Source organism: Carlito syrichta, unplaced genomic scaffold (genome assembly GCF_000164805.1).
Source record: "Carlito syrichta isolate Samal-C Ts95f unplaced genomic scaffold, Tarsius_syrichta-2.0.1 Scaffold286988, whole genome shotgun sequence".
Lineage (NCBI taxonomy): Eukaryota > Metazoa > Chordata > Mammalia > Primates > Tarsiidae > Carlito > Carlito syrichta.
The window spans coordinates 76070-92976 of record NW_007231084.1 but is presented as its reverse complement, the minus strand read 5'-3'; the positions used below and the strand labels follow the sequence as shown (position 1 = coordinate 92976).

Below are 16907 nucleotides of genomic sequence, written 5' to 3'. Positions count from 1 at the left end.
TCTCATCTTGTCTTTCTTGAGTCCTATTCACTCTTACCATCCGTTCTCTAATCTCTGTTATATTCTGGGTCAATTTTTGGTAGCTTACATTGTTTGGGCTCTGAGGTCAGATTTTTCAGGCATTTTCTCTTTGTTACACTGGGAATTACCTGTGTTCTTCCATTGATTTTTTTAGTTATTTGTGAGAGATCACTTACTTTCCTCTTTAGTTCTGCTATTCAGTGATATTAGGAGAGGCTTTCACTTCTGATGGTTGCTCAACCTTCTATTTTTCCCTGATCAGGGCTCTAAATTAGTTCTTTTTTGAAATGGAACTGTGGTTGGGAAACTTTGCCACCTCTTTTAGTTTTGAGAGTCAAATAATGTGAAGAATGGGGGGCTATGATCCAGAGACTACATGCAACTCTCAATGATTGTGGTACGGGTTCCCTGAGACCCATTCCCCACAACCATTCTACATGATGATGCAATGAGCATGTGTGTACCCCCTGAGTCCAAGATACAGTAACAGCAATGAGGAGAACAGATAAAAGTAGAATGAAATAAGTGGACAAAAGTGAAATAAAATAAATAGAACCAAAGAAAAACAAAAGCAGAAACCAAAACAAAAAGCAATTAAACACTCACATACAAACTAAAACAAATGGAAAAAAATGAACAAAGCAAAAAAAGAAAAAGAAAAAAGGAAAAAACAGGATAACTACTCTCTCTCTCAACACAAAATGGAAAAAAAGAGAAAATAAAAGGAATTCAAATCAAACGCTCACATGCATTCATACACACATTAAACTACAAACAGAGAAGAACAAAACAAAAAAAGAGAAAGAAACAAAAACTGAAAGAGGAACACTCAATCATTCATATACATACTTAAACAGAAAACAAAAAATGAAAGAAGAAAGAAAGAAAAGGAAAAAGAAAAAAAGATGGGGAGAATACAGATTGAACCTCACATACACATCTGTGCACAAAGGAAAAATTTTTAAAAAACCAAAAACCAAATAGAGAAACAAAAAACAGAAACCCCCTATCCTCTTGTGGCAGGTCCTGTAATTGTTCCTCTCAGCTGCTCATAGGTAAATCCCTCAGCAGTCTCCTTCAGAGATGCTGTCTCATTCATAATCTTCCCAGTGTCCCACAAGGAAAGGAGGAGGAGATAGTGGGAGTGGGTGTGGCTTCAGTCCTCCCTTCCCACTCTTGTATGGTCGGGGGATACCCTCCAGCGGGGCAGTGCAGAATTGTCTCTTCCCCAGGTGCTGGAGGGAAGCACTCCAGACAGATTTATCCTGGAGTAGAGTCCTCCTATCAAGGCTGACATCCAGGCTCCACCTGGGCTCCTCCCTCTCAGTCATGCCCCAGCTGTGTGGGTCTGATGTTCAGAGGATTGTTGGGGAGGAGGGGGTTGGGTTAGCCCTGAATTCACCCCTGCTCTCTTTGAGGGTCTTCCTCATCTTTTTCTGGTCACACTCTGTCCCATGACTGAGTCAAGGTAGGGGCTGGAGTGCCTGAGACTCAGCACTCACCCTGTCCCTCTAGAGTTTGTTCTTTCAGGATAGTCCCTCTGGGTCATGATCAACTCCTGAGTTGAGTCTGTCCATCCGAGCTGGGTAAGCCAGAGCATGTCTCTAACCAGTTTTCAAAAATGGTGGCAGGTTTGGCTTGGTGGCTCAGCCTGTAATAGTGTGCCTTTGGGAGGCTGAGGTGAGTGGATTGTCTGAGCCTGCAGGTTTGAGATCTGCCTGGGCAACTTGGCAAGACCTCATCTCTACAATAAATAAAAAAAATTAGCCAGGCATGGTAGCGCGCTCTGTAGTTCCAGCTACTTGGAAGACTGAGGTGGAAGGATCACTGGAGCCCAGCAGGTTGAGTCTGTGGTGGCCGGGAGCAGCCACTGCTGCTGTCCAGTCTGGGTGACGGAGTGAGACTCCAACTCAAAAAAAAATGGTGGCTGAGTGTCTATTTTGTGTTCTCCAGTGGGGTTCTGCTTCTGGACTCCCTGACTGTGCTCCCTCCGCAGCTCTTACTGCCAGTGTCTGGCCAGGTGCTGAGTCTGGAGCCAACAGTCACTCCCAGGAGTTTCTTCCCAGAAAGGACTTTGCTGACTTTTTAAAAATGGTGCTAAAACTCAAATGTGCCAAAAGAAAAAAAAAAACAACAAAAAAGCGTCATTTAAAAAATGGGCAAAAGACATGAATAGACACTTCTCAAAAGAAGGTATACGGGAAGCCAACAGACACATGAAAAAGTGCTCAGCCTCACTCATCATCAGAGAAATGCAAATCAAAACCACATTGAGGTACCACCTAACCCTAGTAAGAATGGCCATCATTAATAAAACAAACACAACAGATGCTGGTGAGGATGCGGAGTAAAAAGGAACGCTTCTACACTGCTAGTGGGAATGCAAACTAGTGCAACCTCTTTGGAAGGCACTACTTGCAAAGGTGTGGTGATTTCTGAAAGAACTAGAAATTGACCTTCTGTGTGACCCAGCAATTCCACTATTGGGAATATACCTGGAGGAACTCAAATCATTCTACAAAAAAGATACCTGCACATGCATGTTTGTTGCAGCTGTATTCACAATAGCAAAAACATGGAACCAACCATGATGCCCATCAAAGCTGAACTGGATTAAAAAAATTGGTACACATATGCGCAATGGAATTATATGCAGTCATAAAGGAGGACAAACATATGGACTTCGCAGCAACTTGGATGGATTTAGAGTCTATCATACTCAGTGATCTATTACAGAAACAAAGAACAGAGTAACGTATGTTCTCACTCATAAGTGGGCCTGAACAATTATAATACTATAAGAAAGGGGTTGGCAGTAGTGGGAAACTGTCAGGGGAAGGGGTGTGATTGGCAGTTGAGGGAAACTACCAGGGGCGGGAGGGGCACACCCCATCAGCAAGGGCACCTGCATAATCAACATTTGTATACCTAACCCTGAATTGTACCCCACATCTTTATAATAAAAATAATAATAATTTTTTTAATGACACTTGGCTTCTTCACCCTGGGCAGTGCTTGGGACCAAGCAGAGCAGCTGTGGCACCAGCCTTTTCACCTGGAGAGTCCTGGCTACTTGCTCCTGAGTCCCCACTCAGTCACTCACATGCCTACCTACTCACTGACACATACACAAAATTTTCCATGCACTCCCTCCCTCACACTGGAACGCACATAGCCTGTCTGGCTCCACCACCATATTCCCAGAAGTCCCCATTTCAGTTTTCTTATTCCTCTTCCTCAAAGTACCTCTTGTAATCACCACAATGATTGCATGTGAGTGCATACATACTCCATATTCTCACAAGTGTCAACATAGCCTACCTTAGATATTATCATGAAACCACATGTAGAGAAGTGTTTTAAAAAGGCAGAGATACAGCTGTGGTACCTATAGAATTCAGCATTTTCTGCTCCCTAATGGGCACCAGTTTTATCTTAAGCTTTGATTAAAATAGTATGTTCTGGTATTTCTTGAATACTGTCTTGAAATGAACATTTAACATTTCTTTTAATATAAGCATAGCAAAAATAACTTCAAAAATTATTTTCAAAAGAGTTTATCTTTCATTTCTCAAAGTAATTTGTGTATATTTGACAGTCTTTTAAAAGAGAGAATTGGTTTCATTGCAACTGCTTATATAAATTAGCTAAAATTATTTTCTTCTCTGTGGGACGTTGATCACAGATGGAGCCCGGAACCTTGTGGAATTGTTTCAGGGAACAGAGACTAAACAGCAGCAGCAGAGAGAGAGAGAGAGAGAGAGAGAGAGAGAGAGAGAGAGAGAGACAGAAGGGGAGGAAAGGGAGGAAGGGAAGGAAAGACAGAAAGAAGGAAGAAAGAATTGGTTTTATTGTAACTGCTTATATAGATTAGCTTAAATTACTTTTTTAAGAAAGAAAGAATTGATTTCATTGTAACTCTTATATGGACCAGCTAAAATTATTTTCAAGGAAAGAAAGAAGAAAGAGAGAAAACCAAGAAGCAAAATCAATTTGATGATCAGGAATAGAGCTCCTAAACTTTAATAGACTCAGACAAAATCGCAGCCTTCAAAATCATTTCTTGATTATGTTGACTTTGCAATTTTTTCCTGGTGCCTATCTCAGAGGAAAAATTTGTTTCTCACTAGGAGAGATTAGCTCCTCTCCATTCATCATTCAGCTGTATCTCTTGGGCAGCAGAATCTTTGTGTGAACTGTGCAGTTGGCATCTCCTTCCCTCCAGATTAACTTTTGAATGCATTTAATGGCCGTTGCCCAGGATTCTCTGGGCTCACTTAAGAACCTCAAATTGTGTGACAGCAGGGGAATTGCCTTTCTAAGGTTTGGCTTATGTTGTTTCAGTGGTCCGAGTAACACAGGCTTAGAACTGTATTAATAAGAGATGCTTTCAGAATAACATTTATCTCCTAACAGAAAAATCAGCCAGTAGTTTTGGTTTGTTTTTCCTTTCTTTGGGGGGAGGGATGCTGGTCTATGTGTTAGATAAAGAAGACTTATGTAAGAAGAAAAGATTTTCGGAGTGGGAATAATATTGTAAGCCACGGGCTTGTGGCTGTTTGTCTGTCTTGCCTTCTCCACTGGCCAAGAAAGTTGGAATTTCTGTAGAACATGAGAAAAATGTGATGAACTGTGAGATCCAGAAGGAAATGATCTGAAGCTGGGCAGGGAAGCCCTCAGATTAAAACCAGCTAGAGTTATGTGCAGAGAGATCAGTTATAACAATAGGAATCATTTTCTAGCTCCTGTTGAGTATCAGCTCGTTTAAATTCAAAGCAAACCTATGAAGTGGGCATTGTTACAGCTTGTTTTCATTTGAGGAAATCAACTGAAGAGGTTTAAGTAACCATCTAGGGGTGCACAATTACGAAGTGATCAATCCAGTATTGAAGCCCAAGTCTGCATAGCTCTGAAATCTCTCAGCTTCCTCTGCCTGCTGGGCTGCTTCTCATCCAGAGGTGGAGTTGCTTCCTCTGACTGAAGACCAGAGCAGGAGATGTAATCATTCTACCTCTTTATGTGCCCACACTTTGTGACTTGACCCCTAGCTAGGTTAGTTTTTTGTATTAAAATAGAAAAAATAATGTAAAATATCTATATACTGCTAGGCTTCCAGATAGCTCTGCACTAGGAAACAGCACACTAGTTGTTGGCCATGTGCAGTTTTCTTCTGGGTGCTGCTGGGTGTGATAAGCACTCACTCTGTGCTTGCAACTGAATGCACTAGAGCATTCATTCTGGAGGTCTGGAGGGCCCATCATTACACCTCCATAACTACTGAGAGGAAGGGTTGAGCAGTTCCAAGGGGCACTTGCTATTCCTGTGGGATCATTACTTTGACATTCCTCTTCTTTCCTTGCCACCACTCTGCATGGACAACCTGCCCAGGTGCCATGGGGCTGTGTGTCTGCTGTCCTGGCTGTGCGTGGCTGCCCATGGGGTGACTGCGGTGCAACAGCCGGGAACACAGGAGCATGAGCCTCAGTTCTCTACAGCTTTTGCTCATTGCATGTAGGACAGCAGTTCTGGAGTATTTCAAGGGCCTGAGTGTGAATGTGAATGTGACCCTCTTAGAATACTATAGACTATGAGTTATTAAAGTCAGATCACTTGAGAAACAATACCTGAATTTCCTTTCTTTTTTTTAGAATGAGTAAACTACTGCCCTTTAGTAAAAAACCACAGATTCAACAATAGATAATCCAGAAGGACATACAGAAAGTTAATTTTCTTGAGATGAGCTGAAGATAGGTGGCGAGTTTAATGAAACAAACCAACTATGTTTTCAAATACGTTCTGTTGAAGTCACCTCAGCACAATTATTATCCTCATCATTTTATTTTTATTTATCTTTTATACAGACTATTTAAAAGACAGTTTCAAGTTCACATCAAATTTGAATGGAAGTTATTGAGTTCCCAAATATCACCTGCCCCTCACATTCACAGCGTCCTCCATTATCGACATCCCTCCGCAAGAGTGGTCTATTTGTTAGACTTGATGAATGTTCATTCACACATCCTTATATGAATCCATAATCTACATCAAGGTTCATTATTTTTATTCCTCAATCTTTACTGAGATATGATGGACAAATACAAATTATATATATTAAAAATGTACACTGTGAAAACTTGATAAATGTAAACACTGTGAAATAATTACAACAATCAAATTAGCTATCCATCACTGCAGAGTTACCATTATGTGTGTGTGTGTGTGTGTGTGTGTGTGTGTGTGTATGTGTGTGTCGAGGACACTTAAAATCTACTTCTACTTTCTTAGCACACTTCAAAGTAAATAATACAGTGTTATTAACAATAGTCCCCTACACAAGAGATACAGAGAACCCTCACAAGACATCAAATAAGAAGACCAACCCCTAGACACATAGTAATTCACCTACACAAGTAGGCAGAAAAGAAAATATCCTAAAGGAAGCAAGAGAGAAAGGTCAGACTACCTACTGGGGAAAATCAATCAGAAACACTACAAGTAAAAAGAAAAGCAAGAAAATCAAGCAGAAACACTACAAGTAAAAAGAGACTGGAGTCCAATATTCAAAGTCCTCAAAGATAAACAATTTAAACCAAGAATTTCCTCCCCAGCCAAGCTCAGCTTCATCAGTGATGGAGAATCAAAATCCTTCCCAGACATCCAATCCCTAAGAGATTATGCAGCTTCCAGACCAGCTCTATAGGAAATGCTTAAAAAGGTATTAAGCATAGAAGAAAGAAAAAAAAAAAAAAAGAATGACCACACACTTCCCAAGAGAACAGCAGAGCACAGAATCAACAGAAAATACAGCACAACAAGAAACTTGAAAACACACACATACATCAACCCCAAAGCCAAAAGAAAACAAGCAAACAAAGAAAAGACTTATAAGAACCTCATGACAGGGATAAACAAGCACATTTCAATAATATGCCTGAATGTGAATGGAATAAATGCATGACTGAAAAGACTCAGAATGGCAAACTGGATAAGAAACCATGACCCAATTATTTTCTGCATCCAGAAAACTCATCTCACCACAAGGGACACACACAGACTCAAAGTTAAAGGATGGAAACCAAGTTTCCAGGCAATGGGATTATAAAAGAAGGCAGGAGTTATGATCTTAATATCAGAAAAAACAACCTTTATTTTGTATTTAAAAAGACACAAAAGAACACTACATAATGATAAGATGTTCAATCCATCAACAAGAAATACCCATCCTAAACATATATGCAACCAACACAGGAGCACCAGCATTTATAAAGCAACCACTAAGTAAAAAGATATTGACTCTAACACTATTATAGCAGGGACATGGATATCCCATTAACAGCCCTAGATAGATCATCAAGGCAAAAAATCAACCTGGAGATCCAGAACCTAAACTTGATACTCGACCAAATAGACGTAATAGATACCTACAGATTATTCCACTAAACAACCACAGAATATACATTCTACTCATCACCTCATGGAACATACTCCCAGGTCAATCACATACTTGGCCATAAAGCAAGAACAAACAAATTCCATAAGGTTGAAATATTGCCACACACCTTCTCAAACCATAGTGTAATAAAAATAAATATCAACACCAACAAATACCAACACAGTGGAATAAAAATAAATATCACCACAAAGACATGGACACTAAACAGCATTAAACAACTACTGGGTCAACACTGAAATTAAGCAGAAATTTAAAAATTCCTGGAAACAAATGTAAATGAAGAAACATCTTACTAAAACCTCTAGGATACCATGAAAACAGTTCTAAGAGGGGAATTCAAATCTCTATGAGCACACATCAAGAAAATGGAAAGATAACGAGTTGAGAGCCTAATAAATTACCTATGGGAGCTAGAAAGAGAAGACCACCAAAACCCTAACTTTAGCAGAAGAATCCAAATCACCAAATAAGAGCCCAAATACGGGACGTAGAAGAGAAAAATAACATAGAAAACATCAACAAAACAAAAAGCTGGTTCTTTGCAAAGAATTAACAAGATTGATGGACCTCCAGCCAGCATGAGCAAGAAAAAGAGAGAAAAAGCCCAAATAAACACAATCAGAAATACAAAAGATCACATCACAACTGACCCCGAAGAAATACAAAAGACGATCAGAGATTACTGTGTACACCTATATGGAAACAAACTTGATAACCTAAATGAAATGGAGAACTTTCTGACATCACACAACCTCCCCAGGTTGAAACAAGAAGACATTGAGACACTAAATAGTCCAGTAACAATACAGGAAATTGACTCTGTCATACAAAAACTACCTATCAAAAACAAACAAACAAACAAAAAACCCTGAACCAGATGGCTTTCCAGCAGAATTCTACAAAGTTTACAAGGAGGATCTGATACCAACCCTATTGAAAATAATAGGCAATTGAGAAAGATGGAATTCTCCCCAAATCATTTTATGAAGCTAACATCACACTGATACCCAAACGGGGTAAAGATCCAACAAAAAAGAGAACTACAGGCCAATATCCCTTATGAACGTAGATGCAAAAATACTCAACAAGATTCTAGCAAATAGGATCCAAAAACACATCTCAAAAATCATCCAACATGACCCAGGGGGCTTCATCCCCAGGATGCAGGGCTGGTTCAACATTGGCAAGACCATAAATGTAATTAAATACATCAACAGATGTAAAAAACAAAACCACTTGATTATATCATTAGACGCAGAAAAAGCTTTTGATAAAATCCAGCATCCCCTCTTGATAAAAACCCTTAAACCCCTAGGTATACAGGGAGCATACCTCAAATTAGTAACTGCCATCTATGATAAACCCACAGCTAACATATTGCTAAATGGACAGAAACTGGAACCATTTCCCCTGAAAACTGGAATAAAACAAGGCTACCCACTCTCATCCCTCTTATTCAACATTGTGTTGGAAGTCCTAGCATGGGCAATTAGACAAGAGAAGGAAATCAGGGGTATTCAAATGGGAAAAGAGGAAATCAAGTTGTCCCTTTTGGCAGATGATAAGATCCTATGCCATGAAAATTCAAAAGATTCTGTCAAAAACTTGCTTGCACTGATAAAGGACTTTGGCAAATCTTGGGGAACAAAATAAATGTGCAAAAGACAGTTGCATTCTCATACAACAACAACAAACAGGCAGAGAACCAAATGAAAAGCACAATTCACAATAACCACAAAAAAATGAAATACTTTGGCATCTTCCTAACCAGAGAAATGAAAGACCTTTACGACAAGATCTATAAAGCACTGCTCAAAGAAATCCACGAAGACACAAACAAATGGAAAAATATTCCATGCTCATGGATTGGAAGGATCAACATTGTTAAGATGTCCATCCTACCAAAAGCAATCTACAGATTTAATGCAATATCCATTAAATTGCCAACATCATTCTTCTCAGACCTGGAAATGACAATACAGAAATTCATACAGAAACATACCACGAGTAGCTAAAACAATCCTCAGCAAAAGAAACAAAGCAGGAGGTATCACACTTCCAGATTCAAACTTCACTACAAACCTACAATAATCTAAACAGCCTGGTACTGGTACAAGAACAGGTATATAGACCAATGGAACAGAATAGAGATTCTGGAAGCAAAGTCTCAATTTCTCAACCAATTCATCTTTGACAAACCCTCCAACAACAATCATTGGAGAGAGGAGAACCTATTTAGTAAATGGTGCTCGAAAAACTGGCTGATCACATGCAGAAGATTGAAACAGGCCCCCTACCTATCACCATACACAAAAATTAATTAACTCTAAATGGAACAAAAAACCTCCAACTATAAGAATCTTAGATAATGCAGGAGATACCCTTGGGGAAATTGGAACTGGCAACCAATTCCTGATTAAAACCCCAAGTGCCCATACCATAAGAAATAAGATAGACAAGCGGGATCTCATTCAACTGATGAGCTTCTGCAATGCAAAATAAACCAAGAGAGCAAGGAGACAGCCCACAGAATAGGAAAAAATGCCCACTTGTATATCTGGCAAAGGTCTAACATCTAGGATCTACAAGGAATTCAAATGTGCTGAAAGGAAAAAAGCAAACAACCCCATTAAAAAGTGGGCCAAAGACATGAATAGATATTTTCAAAAGAATATTTACGGGCTGCCAATAGACACATGAAGAAGTGCTCAGCCTCACTCATCATCAGAGAAATGCAAATCAAAACCACACTGAGATACCACCTAACCTTAATAAGCATGGACATCATTAATAAAACAAACAACAACAGATGCTGGCGAGGATGCAGAGAAAACGTAATTCTTCTACACTGCTGGTAGGAATGCAAACCAGTGCAACCTCTTTGGAAGACGGGGTGATGATTTCTGAAAGAACTAGAAATTGACCTTCCATGTGACCCAGCAATCCCCCTATTGGGAATATACCCAGAGGAACTCAAATCACTCTACAAAAAAGATACCTGCATATGCATTTTTGTTGCAGCACAAATCACAATAGCAAAAATATGGAACCAACCACAATGCCCATTGAAGCTGGACTGGATAATAAAAAATGTGGTACATATACACAATGGAATATTATGCAGCCATAAAGAAGGACATACATATGACTTCGCAGCAACTTGGATGGATTTAGTCTATCATCTTCAGTGATCTATCACAGAACCAAAGAACGGAGTACCATATGTTCTCCCTCATAAACGGACCTTGAAACATTATAATAGTATAAGAAAGGGATTGGCAGTAGTGGGAAACTGCCAGGGTGGTGGGGTAGGATTGGCAGTTGAAGGAAAATGCCAGTGAGGGAGGGGCACACCTCATCAACAAGGGTACCTGCATAATGAACGTTTGTATACCTAACCCTGAATTGTACCCCACATCTTTAAAATTATAAAGAAGGTTATTAGAATAAATTAACAGCACGTGCTAAAAAATATAAAACAATAGCCCCCTGATGTGCATTAGATCCCCAGAACTTATTCATCCTCTTCTGAAAATGTATATCCTTTGACCAGTATCTCCCATTTCCCCCTACCCTTTCTGATCATTTTACACATAAAGTCTAGAATGCTATGCATTTGGAAAATACACCCAGGGAAATGTATAAATCATGCTTGCTGCCAGCACAGAGAAAAGAGGGCCCAAACTCTCATCTCTTGCTGTTTTAGTCTTCCACTGTTTAGAAAGCACTACGTTTTCCCTGGTGCTGCAGGACTTTCCTCCTACTGAGTTTGGTGTCTTAGGAGTCTTCAGACTCCAAAGGCAGCTCCAGTGTTGTAAGACAGTCACCAGCTTCCCACGGGTCAGTGGCATTTGAGTATACTTGTTTTTTCACTAAACAGCATTTGTTCAGGTACATTCTATGGCCTTTTAGGTATTTGCTATATGATAGTAGTCCCCTCAGAAACACAGTCATTGGGTTTTTGTGTTGCTTTCCCTTTTCTTTTTCTTTACATTAGAGCTAAAGTTTGATTTCTCATTGTGTCTCTAGTTAGTGGTTTCAGGGAAGTCACTACTTCTTCATAACTCAATTTCCTTGCCCAAAATATAGGCCTATGGAAAAGCTCAAACACCGCAATGCACGTGACAGCATTTTGTTGATTGAGGAGTGATATATCATGCTTTATTACATTATTCCTCTGGACCACATCCTGTTTCTTCATGTTTAATGTTTTCTACCTTTATGATGCGTGCTTGACCACACTAAGGCAGTCTTGAGTTCCTTTACTTATAGATTCTGAGAAACACAGAATATTTCTAAGATTTTTTTTCAGACTTGCTTTCTTCAGAAAAAATGGAGGCAATGGTATCTTATGGGATTGTAATTTCGGTTATTAGGACTATACAGGTAAGTAATTAATAACAATCACAATGACAGTAGCAGTGATGTGACATGAAGGCTGGCATTCACTGAGCAATTATCAAGTACCAGGTCTAGTGCTAAGTAATTTTATGCATGTTTCAGTTAATCATTATGACACCTTTACCAGATAATATGAAGTTCCTAAAACAGTATCTGCCACATAATATCATCAGTAAATGCTTAAAATAATTGCCTCCTTCTGATGTTCAAGGTCTTCTGTGGCCTGGCACCATTGTCCCTATCCCTTGCAGACTTCCATGACTCAGCAGGACCCCTGAACCAGGAAATCTTTTTCCTAGATGACCCCTGAATGACATACTAGCCATTAGGCTTCTTTCTCAGCACTTAAGATCCTGCTAAGTTCTCTTTTCAAAATATGTCCTGATTCCCTTGCTACACACCAGTCTTTCCCTTTTGTGTATTCCTATAAATCACGTTAAAATTTGGTCTCAGTTTAAAAGATCTTTGGGGCCAGGGTCTGTACACTGAATTTTTCAGTGATCAAAATTCAGAATATTGCTGCTTTTGGGGTAGACGTTTAAAAACATGTCGAAAAATGAAGGGAAAAGGGGGAAGGAACATGCACAGGACTGGAGAAAGAAGAGAGAGCTTGTGTTTGTCAACGTGGAGACAGTTGCAAGTGAAGGCTCAGAAAAATGGAAATCAATATAACTGAAAGTATGTTGGTGTTTCATGGTATGTGGCCATCAACCAGATAGATAAAAGGTTTGTTATACTGTTGCCATGAAGTTTCATGAAAAGAAGTTCCTGATTAAAGAAGCATCACTGAAACGTAAAAGACAAAAAACAAACTTAGGCTATGCAATAAACCTCAACAACGGACACTAATAATCCAAAAATTATTTCTTCTACTTGTGCATTGTTTGAGCACATCAGGGTGCATGAAAAAAACAAGAAGCCCTGATATCACTGCGTTGCAAGGTCAGCACTCCTCCTGAGGCTGCCTTATTTCTAGCATAGCGCGTGTCATGTCTTCCCCAAAAAAATCTGCCTAGTGACATTTGTTCCAGACATCTCAAAGATAACTTTATTCCTCTCACCATCACACAGGTGCCTATGGCTGCCAATTTAGAAGCTGTCCCTCAATTCTCTGTGAAGAGGAGTACTCTATGATGGCCTTGAGTTAAAATGTCCTGGAGGAGTATTTCTAACTCTCTGAAACACCCTCTGCCCTATTGCCTGGCGGTGGCCTTCCTCTCACTTGCACTTCAAGTTCCCTTGTTGACACTTTTCCTGGTCTGCCACTCGCATCCCATCCCATGCACTATATTGTCGTTTCCAGGTTTGTAACATTGTCAGTTCAGCAGAGACAGCCCACAGACTTTGCTCTTTTTGTACCATATGCTCTTGTGGTGTGTACTCTCAAAAGTGCAGCCACTAGCTGCCAGCCCACCTCCAGCTCTTCTGCACAAGCCAGAACTTCCCACCCAGATGGTGCCATTTGCTCGAAATTCTTGGGAATTTTTGTAAAGCAGTGTAGGTGAAATGGAAAATACTTTCATATCGCATTATAATGAGACATCTTACTTGTTTTTTCACCAGTGGATATGCAATGAATGAAGGACTGGTGAATGTTTTGTTGTGGTTAAATACAAACAATTCAACCAGACTGCCTCTGAGGGTAAGGGTCTTATTTTATATGCACATGTTCATAGAATACAGTCCATGTAGTACATAAGAGACTACCAAGAAATAGTCACTGAACTCATGGTTGACTCATTATAATTTTTTTTTTTTGAGTTGGAGTCTCATCCCATTGCCCAGGCTGGAGTTCTGTGGTATACTCATAGCCACCCCAGAGTTGACCTGCTGGGCTCTGGCAGTTCTTCCACCTCAGCCTTCCTATTGGCCGGGACTATAGGCAGGCGCTACCACACCCAGCTAATTTTTGTGATTTTTATTGTAGAGATGAGATCTCACCAAGTTTCCCCAGGCTGGTCTCGAACCCTTGGGCTCAGGCAGTCCTATCGCCTCAGCCTCCCCAAGTGCTGGGATTATAGGCTGAGCCACTGAGCCTGGCCTACTCATTACTATTATACTCATGAATTCTCCCCTTCCAGTGTTGTAGGTTTATAAGCATGCATATTTCAGAAACCCTGGAAGAGGGGTCCTGCTTTGCCACCCCTTCCAGAACCCTCCTGCTGAAGTCCTGCTTCTGCTCACACTAGACAAGTCACTTAACTTACCTGAGCCTAACTTTGTCCAGCGATACAAAAGAAAGCACAAACATACCCTGAATAAACCAGAGGGGCAATAGTTATGAGAATCAAATAACATGCATGGAAGTCAAAATACTGGACTTTGTAAATTATAAGGTGCTAAGAAAATGTAAGAATGCATAATTTGGGATCAAACCTCTGAGTCTGAATTTCTGCTACGCCTTTTATAACTATGTCTCTGAGAATTTTTAAGAAAACCCCATGATTCTTAATTGCCTCAAATATAGAATGGGGATACTAATACCTACCATGCAGAGTTGCCTTGAGGACTAAATCAGCCAAAGCATGTGGAACATGCAACAGAATGTATGACTCTTTAAAGCTTTGAGACTTTTTGAAATAAGTGGTTGTTATGATTATTGCCCATGCTTATCTTATTCTGAGATCTGATGACAGTATTTGCATTCTTTATCAGCTCAATCCTTATACAATTTCATATACCTATTGGTCAAAAGTATTTTGAAAAGCTAAAAGCAAGCTCTCACTCTATATTGTATCAACTTAAAGATGCATATTATATTTTATGATTATTTGTGTATCATTCCATTTATTTCCTTCCAGGGTGTAAGTTCCCAGGCTTTGTTTTTATTCTCATCTTTTGTATTCACATTGAATTGGGGAAATATGAGTTTACCTAGAAACTATGTTCCTCTCTGTTTCCTGTGGTAACTGGTGTCTCCTACCCACATAAGAAGGGAAGGAGGAGTTGGAGAACTTGAATAAATTAGACAAGCACTCTGGTCAGGTGAATTTCATTATCTCTGAAGTGCTATGAGATGAATGTTCTATTTTCCATTTTATACTTAAGGAAATTGAGGCTTAGGGTGGCTAGTGACCTCTCTAAAATATACCTGTTAGTTGGAGGGAAAAATAAGGACTAGAACCCAGACCTGCCTCACTTTATAAAGCAAAGAACACCCGTCTGACTTCATAAAGACAGAGGAAGAATATCAGGAATGAGAGTAGGTGTCAAAGATACTGTCTGCTGGAATCTTTGCTAGCATTAAAAAGTTGAGAAGGAAAAAGTTGAAAAATTAGAAGTAGGTTTGTAAGATGCATTTATTCAAACATGAAACCATATTGTTAAGAAAATGCCTGAATAGATAGCATTTTAGTCTTTCTTATCGGGAACATTTGGCTTTTTCTCGATAATTGTATTTGCTTAGTTAGCTGTGCTTTTATAAAGCCTATACTCTGAGAATCTGGCCATACATATTTAATCACTTTTAAAAACTTATGGGTGATTTAATAATATTTGAGTAAAAAGTATAAAAGCAAAATACATTTTTAAATAAATTCCTCACTTTCCAGATTAAATCACTCTTTAGTGAACAGAACACCAAGATGGAAACTGACAGATAATGACTCTAGTGCCATTCTTAAAATGCCTTTCTATTCGACCCCCAAAACAGTCACATCCTAACACAAAAAGAAGGAGGAAAGAGAGAAAGGGCAGTGGACACTGATGGTGGAATGTGACCCTATGTGTCAGACTATTTACTGCCTTTGTGTTATGTACTGCAAGTTAGGTTCTACGCATTTATTTATTACTTTTATTTCAGAGGTGTGGGTACATGTGAAAATTTGCTATGTAAGCAAATTGTATGAAAGTGAGGTTTGGGTTTCTAGCAAGCCCTTTCTCTTTCTGGTAGTGGACATGGTATCCAACAGGTGGTTGTGTGCCCTATATCCACCTTTCTCCTTCCCAGTGTTTGTTGTTCACACCTTTGTGCTTGCATGTCCAATGTTTAGGGACCACTTATGAGTGAGAACATGTGGTATTCATTTTTATGTTTCTGATCACTTAGAATGATGGTCTCCAGCTGCCTCCATGTTGCTGCAAAGGACATAATTTTGTTCTTCTTTATGACTGCATAGTATTCAACTGTGTATATATATCACATTTTATTTATCCAGTCCACTTTCAATAGGCATCGGTGTTGCTTCCATGTTTTTGCTATTGTGAATAGTGCTGCAGTGGGCCATGTGTGGTGGCCTTAAGCACTTTGGGAGGCCAAGATAGGAGAGTTGCTTGAGCACAGGAGTTCAAGGTCAGCTTAAGCAATATAATGAGACTACATCTCTACAATTTTTTTTTAATAGCTAGGGATGGTGACTCACACCCATAGTCCTAGCTACTCCAGTGGCTGAGATGGGAAGTCCCTTAAGTCCAGGAGTTTGAGGCTGTGGTGAGCCATGATCATGCCACGGCACATCAACGTGGGTGACAAGGTGAGACATGGACTCAAAAGAAAAAAAGAAGGGTTGTAATGAACACACGTGTGCAAGTTTGTTTTTGGTAGAACAATTTTTGCTCCTCTGGGCATATTCCCAAAAGTGGGATCATTGGGTCTTATGTTAGCTCAAGTTTTAGTTCTTTGAGAAAACACCACACTGCTTTCTACAATGGTCGAACTAGCTTACATTTCCACCAACAGTGTAGAAGCATTCTGCTTTCTCCACAGCCTTGCCAACACTTGTTGTTTTTGGCTTTTTTAATGATAGCCATCCTGAGGTGTAAGGTAATACCTCATTATAGTTTTGATTTGTATTTCTCTGATGATTAGTGAAGCTGAGGAATTTTTCATGTGTTTGTTAGCTGCTTGGATACCTTCCTTTGAAAAATGTTAGCCCACATCCTTTGTCTACTTTTTTTTTTTTTTTTTTTTGAGTCGGAGTCTCACTCTGGCACCCAGACTGGAGTGCAGTGGCTGCTCCCGGCCACCGCAGCCTCGACCTGCTGGGTCTGGCGATCCTTCCGCCTCAGCCTTCCGAGTAGCCAGAATTACAGG

General features: G+C 39.7%; 1 protein-coding gene across 1 annotated transcript in view; it reads left to right on the top strand.

Moving 5' to 3' along the window:
• Window positions 1–16907, top strand: part of OPRK1 (opioid receptor kappa 1) — a 44909-nt gene that overhangs the window by 16696 nt on the left and 11306 nt on the right. Inside the window, exon 2 of the mRNA XM_008052653.1 lies at window positions 5185–5207. Within this exon, the coding sequence (XP_008050844.1) occupies window positions 5185–5207 (23 nt within the window). The remainder of the gene's footprint in view (window positions 1–5184; window positions 5208–16907) is intronic.